Source organism: Cyclospora cayetanensis, unplaced genomic scaffold (genome assembly GCF_002999335.1).
Source record: "Cyclospora cayetanensis isolate NF1_C8 unplaced genomic scaffold, CcayRef3 CcayRef3_contig_38, whole genome shotgun sequence".
NCBI lineage: Eukaryota > Apicomplexa > Conoidasida > Eucoccidiorida > Eimeriidae > Cyclospora > Cyclospora cayetanensis.
In genome coordinates, this window is record NW_020312347.1 from 131,192 (window position 1) to 139,605 (window position 8,414).

Consider the following 8,414-nt stretch of genomic DNA (forward strand, 5'->3'; position numbering starts at 1 on the left):
CCGCTTCAGCGCACAGCAAGTCGTATGGGATGCCTTGCAAGTTCGTGGAGACGCTCGACTCCGCCGCTGCCCCCATGCCGAGTTCGTTTTCGCCGCTTGCTGCAGAGCCGAAGTCCACGACGAGGCTGCTGCCGATTGCTGCTGTCCAGCGCAACAAATTCGTAGCGCGGATTCGCGTGGGGGGTGCAGGATGGAGGATGGTTTCCGGCAGTTTGTACGCCGGAGGCCGCTTGGTCTTTTTGCCTCTGTTTCCATGCTTGGAAGAAGACGCGATGCGAGCTTCTTCGGGGAAAGAAGAGTGCAGCGGTGCATTTACAGGGGCGCCTCGAGCCGGGGGTTATGGGAAGCTGCAGGCTGGCTCATTGACGCGGCCTTCAGAGTCTTGGCGATGAGTGAGATTCACATGGACGGGATTATTCCTTGGGGAAGCGGAGAGCTGCGCATCCCTCGAAGGCGGCTGCTTAGGGCACCAGCACACTGCCTTCTGAGGTGTTTGACGGAGGCAAAGCAGGCTGCGTGCGTCAATAGCCTTGGGGTGTTGTTGCAGCATGGTGCATCTTCTTCGCCGTTCCCCTGGGAGGAGAAGAGCACCCCTTGATCCGTGGAACGCTGAGGAGAAGGTAGTGCCGAGAGGATCCATCCAATTGCATTCGTGCGAAGATTTATTATTTCCTCCAGGGGCGGAAGGCCGCCTTCGCAGTAGGCACTGCCGCTGGTGCCGGAGGGGTCGAAATACCTTCGACGCTCCTCCGCTCACTCTTCCTAGGCGAACACGAAATCCCGTTACCAGCTTGCAGAAAAAGCATTAATATTCGTTTAGAGCCTCATTATTTCAGCTTTATGGCAGCAGGCTTTTGACGAATAAACCCTCGCTCCATTTCACGACACACCGCAGATACCGATGCCACAGGCTAGGAGGGCCTTGTACCAGTCACACTCTTGCTCTGTCAAAGACCGCCTCTAACGACGATTGCCGGCGGGCGTTCTTGAGCTCCCTCTGCTCCCCCTTGCTCGCGAATACACTTAAAACGCAGTAGGCAATTAATAATGTTGCGAGACAACGCCACAAAGGGCCTTCAGATTCCTTGGATCCTATGGAAGAGGCCCTGTACTGTGGCTGCCGTTGGATCCATGCAGGCAGCACTCGGGCGCGTGGATTGCGCGGGGCCCTCACACACGTTCTTTATTTGCCTTCCACATAATTTAAAATCCATTTTTTCGTATTTGCAAATTTGGTTCAACTGGCAGGCTGTGGGGGGAACCTTCGCGGGTAACCCCGCCGAAGCCGCAGGAAGAGGAAGCACGACCCCAAAAGGCAGCCTGCGCGCGATCAGCGCTCCTCGATAACTGCGTGTCAACTTCCACAACGTGAAAATTCTGAATGCCTTCAAGCTGGCTGCTACCTGAGCTTTCTGCTGCTTTTTCCAAAGTCGCATGACCACAAAAGAGCTGGCTATGCAATGAAGTTTGCTGCAGTCGGGCAGTCCGGACTTCCTCGAGGCAATAGCTGTATCGCTCACTGAAACTCAGGAAAAAAGTGTCTCGTGCGGCAGCGCACCCACAAGAACCCTTCTTCGGCGAAGCGTCAGCTCTATTTGGGCTCCCGAAAGCCCTTTCTGCTCATCGGCGTCAACGCCGTGGGGCCACAAAACTGCCTGATGGCTGCATCGAAGGCAGTTGATGTTGAGTCGATGACACCGAAAAGACAAAGGGCAGGCGATCTATGAAATCCGCGCCGCTGAGGAGAGGCAAGAGGCGGCAGGCACAACAAGAGCACCCTGATGATCAATGGCTCAGCTTCTGTTCGTGTACCCAGACACCTGCATGGGGTGCTCAATCGATGTTCGGTCTTGGCAGGAAAGTACATAGTTTTGCACCCAAAAGGACCTCAACGGAAAGTTACTGAGTGTTTCCTAAAGGAGTTTCTTCTTTCCCCTGCCCACCGCCCTCCAAGTTCTGATATAAGGGGGGAAAACATCGAACGAACGCTTCACCAGGCCCTCTAAAAGGTCCGCTTACTGGCAGCTGCTTGCAGGTAGCATCAAATGCATGGAGGCACACACACACGCACAAACACATACAACACTGCGACTGCTTGGTATTGAGCTAGCACTATGTAGCGAACAGTGCCCCAGTGCGGCTTAGCCCGATACGCTTCGTTGGGGCGATCCAAGAAGTTTCTGAATCGTGATTTAAGAGGCTACAGTAAAAGCAGCCGGGTTCTTTCCGCATATTCGATTGTGTGCTTAGCGAAAAGTGAACTCATGGACTAGGAGATCCATGCTTTCCCATTGTCACATCTTACTTATTGCAGCGCGCTGTTAGATGGACAAAGAAGATACAATGCTGTATGCAGGTGCGCTAGTTGCTTTGGGCAACGAGCTGTGAGTGGTTGGAGTGCTAGGAAGGTGCAGCTACGGGCAGCCTTGCTATCGGATGCCCCTTCCCAAATGTCAGCGATACTGGGGCACTGGTATGGAAAGTGGGAAACTCGCTAAGAAACCCTTTCTAGTTTTGTTCAAAGTTTTCAGTGAGCGTGCATTGAGTGCTTCGCTCCGAATATCTCGAATCGAGTGTTCAAAAGTATTGCTCCTCTGATGTTAACGGCAGAGCGACGTGGCCATAAGGCGGTTCAACTGAAGCTTTCAATTAGGAATTTTACATGAGAGGCATTTGATAAAGTTGGTTACCTTGATTTAAAGAGACATAGGAAGCTTTACACGTCTGCTTGCTGCTTGCTGCTTCCTTCTGTGTAGACTTCAGGGGACAGACCAGCGCAGAGAAAACGGGACCGCTGTGCTCTGGCTCGCAGCGAGTGGCACAGATTTGACGAACTGATTCAGCAAATATATTAATCGGGTAGATCAAAGTGCAGCTCGGGGAAGTATGCACACCGCAAGTATCTACGGGTCACATCTGAAATCCTGGTCGTTGGCTGTCCACGCAGCAGGGTCAGGGGAAAGCAAAAAAACGAAGGTAGTAGAAAAACACTCTCGAAAACGCTGAGCCAAATGTCAGATGTTGATCGGATCTCAGTAAAGGCAACAGTATATTGCCACTGTCTGTTTGAAGCGTTCGAGGGAGGGTTTTCCGGGCTGCGCCCTCTACGCACGAGTACGGGGACCTTGCAGAAAGCAGTGCAGTTGCACTTAAAACAGAATGGTATACAGGGCAGAAGATCCTGACACTGGATTTTAATTTTAATTAAGGCTTTAAAAGTGGGCCCACTTCATCTCCTTCGACGGGTAGAGCCACGCCGCTTGGTGCGACGCTTGCGAGCGGACGGTGGCAGCGTGTAGGGCAGGGCAAGACGATCCATGATCAGTGCGCAGTAAACAAAGCCAAAGAAGGCCAAAGCCCAAAACGTGTAGACTACATTATCTAATTCATTAGGGGATAAATTTAGTCAAGGTTTGGGAATGCCTTCTTCGGGATAATTCGCGCCTTCCTGCGCCGACTGGCTCGCCGTGGAAGCCACGCAGGGAGAGCAGTGTCGAGGCGCCCAGCGTTGCGCGTTCTGTTTTCTCTCTGAAGCAATGAACAGCATGTCATGAAATAGCAACAACATAATCCCCTTGGAATCGGATCAGATCATGAATTGGTTTTGTACGTAGATGTGTGAATTGCGTGACAGACAAACAGCATATTACCCCCGCTTTACCACAGGCTGAGGCGGTGGCCTGCTGCAGCCAGACTGTCTTAATTGATTGTGACCAGCAAAGAAGTTACCTGGGCAGCAGCAAAGCCGATGCGCTTCTGAGAACAAGCCGGCGTTCACAATAGTTGGGGGCCTTCGCTCTACTACACTGTTGCCCTATCCTGTATGTACATCGCGTAGTACAGCGAGCCCGCTTTAGTGGTTCCTTCTGTCTTCCCCGCCACGAGGGGAAACCCGCACTCTCAAGGCTGCGAAGACTTCTTCTTGCTTCATTTATCGTTAAAATGTCTTTTGTCATGGAGGCCGGCGACTTCCCCCCGGAGGAGGGTGAGCAGCGGAGTTGGTTGAAGCACTTAGAAGAAGAAGCGCGAGGCAGTCCCGGCTCTGGCGCAAGGCGCCGAGGAGCAGCAGAGTCGTTACAGGCAATTAGAGCCCAAAAGTTGAGCAAACAACTCTTTGTTGTTTGGGCTCTAGTGCTGGCTCTGTCCACGGGCTTTTTGGGAGTTCACCTTGGAGCACGAAACACCAAGAGGGGCAAAGACAATGCCATGTGGCTTATTACCGTCGCTCTTATGGATTATTCCTTGATGCTGGGGTCGTTGTTGCTCAGCGGGATCGGGGTCTGGCTAAGGGATGAGATCTACATGCGGCAGTCGTCCATGTTGCAGGTTATTACTGCTTCCTGGTATGTTATTGAGCTTGCCTTCAACATGGCCTTTGTCGTTATCCTTTCAAAGATAGGAGGTGAATGGCAACGGCACGGGAAATACACCACCGGGCAAATCGAAAAATTCAACACTTTCATCACCATCCTGGTGGTCCTAGGGTGTCTTCTCGCCCCCCTCACTTTCCTTGGCAGTAAGGCGGCCATTTTCCCTTGTTGCTAATATTTTGTCTCCCCAGCCCAACCGTTTAGAGCATGCAGAGAAAGGGGCAGTTGGGGAGTCTTCCCGCAGGGTGCGCAAGGTGCCGCACCCATGGCGCAAACTGGAAAATAGGGGGAGAGGCACATGCGCAGTTGCTCGCAAAAAGCGCCCTCTGAAAATTGGTTGAAGGCGGACGGCCCCGAAGGGCCATCTGCCTTTCGTGTATCGATGTGTGACTCGCACGAAGTTTGTGATTCCACAGTCTTTGCGCCCCTGTTAACTCACTCATGCCTCCTTAGTGTGATGCGTGGTACGTGCTGCATTCAACAGGTCGGCTGTCGTGGAATTTGTCAAAAGTTTACGAGGTGGACACCGTCGTGCGGAAGTTCCCCGAGAGGAATGAGATGCCATATCAATACGGAACATTCAAGGGCCCGCATGGCTCCTCTCTAAACAAGTCGCAAGAATACTCCGCTTCTCCTTGACAGGGTGGCGCTAGGAAACAATGAGCCCGTTTCCCTAGAAGCGCTGAAACGAGCTGTGAGTCTTCTACTCCCGTGAAAGAGCAACGCAATGTTAACAGTGCCACGCGAGAGGCGGTTTGCCGCGCTTGTGCTTTTTCACAGCCGTCAAGATGCCCGAAAATTCGACTCGCAAGTTGCGAGATGCACCGTCCCTCTACTTGTGTTTCAGACAGTGTTGTTGATCCCTCCACGCAGCGTCTGCGCTCCCAAGGTTCTGGCCGAAAGAGCCATGCCCGCACCGGCTTTGCACGCGTCTCGGAGTAAACTATTCTCCGCACACCGAATTGCAGGAGAGAAATATAACAGCCTATGCTCTAAGTAGGCACCACCTCTTGTAATTGGGCTTGTGCCTTTTGAAGGCATGCAGGAACGGCCTGCATACCCATTGCAACACAGCGTAAAACAGCACGCAACCGTCTCGAGCCCCAAAAAGTTGCGGCCCTAGCTGAGACAAATACATTGAGCATAGAAAAATCACGAAGGGGCCTACAGGCTTGCTCTGCTGTGCACCCGCCATACTGCATGCGAGAACCCCCCTAAAACGCGATTCTGAAACGGGATTGCAGGGGAAAGGCCTTCTGACCTGCAGATTTGGGGGAGTCAGACACAGCACGAGGCCCCCTAGAGGCTTCTGTTCCGCCCCTGCAGCAAAGTCGGCGCACATATTTAACACGCCAAAGGGAGGAGCTCACTAATGGACAGAACACACAGTCCTATGGCCCCCACTTAGCGGTGGACACCTACACACAACAACAGCTCAGCTCTGAAGGGGGCGACACCATCAGTGTGCCTCGGCTTAAGACTCCCAGAACGGGAATTCTCCAGGCTCATCCGGCAATAGAATCTTCTGGAGCTAAAGAACTTTGTGACGCTGGTTACGTCTCTCCCTATCTATCTCTATCTCGATCTCTATCTCTCCTTCTCCCGCCTTTTTCCTTCTTCGCCCTCATGAAACTGGGGCCTCCTCTGCGTTCCGGGGTCCGTGCAACGGCGGCAGCGGTGCAGCCTTACCTGAGCCACTGCTCCTTTCGCATTGAAAGAAGCGAGACACTTCGCAGTGCAACTCGACAAGGAACGGCAGATCAGGAAAGGCGCGTCGAAGGTTCCAGACGGCTTCGGCGTCAGCAGAATCTTTGACTTCAGCTGAAAGACCAAGGAGAGCCCCTCCAGCGGTAGGCGTCCCTACCCGCAAGCCACGCCGCACCAAGGGTGAAAGTTGGAGGCGCGAATGCACGAAGCACCTCGATCTCCTTTGCAGCGCAGGGAGATTTTTCACACACGGCACATGCACACAGGCGAACAGGCCGCGAGGCTGCATGCGTCCGAGCCGCGGGAAGCGCACTCGATGACACACCTGGCTGTCAGGGAGGGCACTGCACAGCCGGCTCTAGACCACCGCTCAAGTGACCCTCTCATGGCTTGTTGTGTTGGTAGAGTCAACACAGCTGCACGTGCAGGGAGGCTGGACGGACGCTACGCCCCTCGTTGCATTTGTTTGCATTAAGCGCACTGACCCTGCCTTTGGCTGGCGGCGAGCTCCTCGCACATTCGCGCGATGTGGACACAGAGTGCCTCACGAGTGTGTTCAGGGCCGGATGCCTTGAAGCCGCTGAGGCGTGCAAGGCCCTTAGCCCCCTCTGGACGGCATTCCGCGAAGACGCATGCGTCTTTAGAGTGCTGCAGAAAAGGAGTTATAGCATCCCTCCCCATATACGCGCTCACTGTCACCGCATCAGCCTGGCACGAACACACACACACAAACAAGTGGGTAGCGCTCTGCCCTCTGCTTACAGCGCAGCCTTTTGCCGGCTGCTGCTGGAAGGGGCAAGCGACAGAGAGCTGCATTCGCCTTTCTGGCATGGACAGCCACACAAGTAGCACATGGGAGCCGGCACTGGCTGCTGCACTACCGAGAATGAAGTAAAGAGAGTGAGAGCGAGAGACAGTGAGAGAGAGAGAGACAGTGAGAGAGAGGGAAAGAGAGAGAGCGAGACAGACAGTGAGAGAGAGAGAGGGAAAGAGAGACAGAGAGACAGTGAGAGAGAGAGAGACACACACAGTTAGAGAGAGAGGAAGAGACAGAAGGCGCGTGGGGTAAAGGAGGCGAGTCAGTTTCCTCTGCCAATGTCTATGGATGGGGAGGGCAAGGAAGAGAGGAGCAGTTTTTGCTTCTCCTGTGCCTTGCCTTATGGACGTCGAAGAAGGCCCGCGCGTAGGCTGCGGCGGTGTTGGAAATATCGCCGCGTTTTCCGTCGATGATGAGCGCCACGTGGGGTGGCAGTTTCTTTACAATGGAGGCGAGCAGCTGTATGCAAACATACATGCAGTCGTTGCACGCAGGTCACCTGAGCGGGATGCCCCTTGAGACTCAGGCCTTGAGACTCAGGCTTTGAGACTCAGGCTTTGAGCCCCCTACGGAAGAAAGCAGACGAGGCGCGGAAAGAAAGTGTGCGGGCAAGAGAGAGGAGAGCGGCAGCTGAAGGGAAGGGCAGCTAGTATGCACCGACAGACAAGGAAGCCCATGTGTGGCGTTGAAGTCACTCAGCGTGGCCTTTGCAGCTGAGGCTATGTTTGGCCTACTGCGAAACCTTCGGGGCCGAATTGCTCGTAGTATGGGGTATCCAGCTTGACTGCAACGCAGGCTTCGACCTTCATGGCTTCTGCTAAAGCCTTGGCAAGCGCTGCCTTGGCGGTGCAAGGACATTGCAGCGCCTTGCATTCGCTGCAGCAGGGTGCAGAATCATCTTCTTGTGCTACGCAGAGAGGAGGATTCAGAGTCAAACAGAGAACGGGGCGTGCTGATGCCAATCGATGCTGGAGCACCCCCGGCATTCTAGCCGACGGGCGGAAGTCGCCGAAAGGGCGCCTTGCGCGGAAAAGAAGAAGCAGGCGGACAGAGTCAGGCTAAAATGCCCCTTTGAAACTGAACGAGCAGCTTTTGAGCGGAGGGAGTGGGCACGCTCGGGGCCAGTAGGTACACTGGACCGCGGGCGGGGAGGAGGGGGGCAGGGGAGAGGCGGCTCTGTAGCCTGGGTTACATTATTCTGTTGATCACCGACGGGAAACACCAGCGAGGAGAAAACTCATGGGAAAGCCGTACCAAAAACACGTTCATGCGTATCTGTGCTCTGCGTTTCCTCGTGTGTCTAGGGGAAACGCCGCCTCGATATGGGTTCGGGGTCGATGCCTTCATGAAAGTCTGCAGGCCCTCATGGTGGATACTCCCAGGAAACGGAAAGCATTCTTCTCCCCAACTCACGCTGGGCATGCCTGCTACCTCTCCTGGTAGATGCATCAAACACGAACACGGTAGGAGGCGTAGAGTGTGCGCAGGCGGAACCTTTCCAGGCAGTGGATGTGAAGGGC

The 8,414-nt window shown here is 54.2% G+C and overlaps 2 protein-coding genes across 2 annotated transcripts; one reads left to right on the forward strand and one right to left on the reverse strand.

Annotated features, from left to right (window-relative positions):
• The first annotated feature begins 3,942 nt into the window (after positions 1 to 3,942).
• LOC34621779 lies at positions 3,943 to 5,009 on the forward strand. Its single transcript, XM_022734972.2, has 2 exons — positions 3,943 to 4,516; positions 4,855 to 5,009. The coding sequence occupies exons 1-2, from the start codon at positions 3,943 to 3,945 to the stop codon at positions 5,007 to 5,009; spliced, it is 729 nt and encodes a 242-aa protein (XP_022589320.2).
• A 985-nt stretch (positions 5,010 to 5,994) lies between these two features.
• On the reverse strand, positions 5,995 to 7,880 carry LOC34621778 (orotidine 5'-phosphate decarboxylase). The gene is made up of 5 exons (XM_026334186.1): positions 7,629 to 7,880; positions 7,234 to 7,353; positions 6,669 to 6,785; positions 6,403 to 6,521; positions 5,995 to 6,298 (listed from the first exon to the last, which is right to left on the reverse strand). The coding sequence occupies exons 1-5, from the start codon at positions 7,878 to 7,880 to the stop codon at positions 5,995 to 5,997; spliced, it is 912 nt and encodes a 303-aa protein (XP_026189971.1).
• Between the last annotated feature and the right edge of the window lie 534 nt (positions 7,881 to 8,414).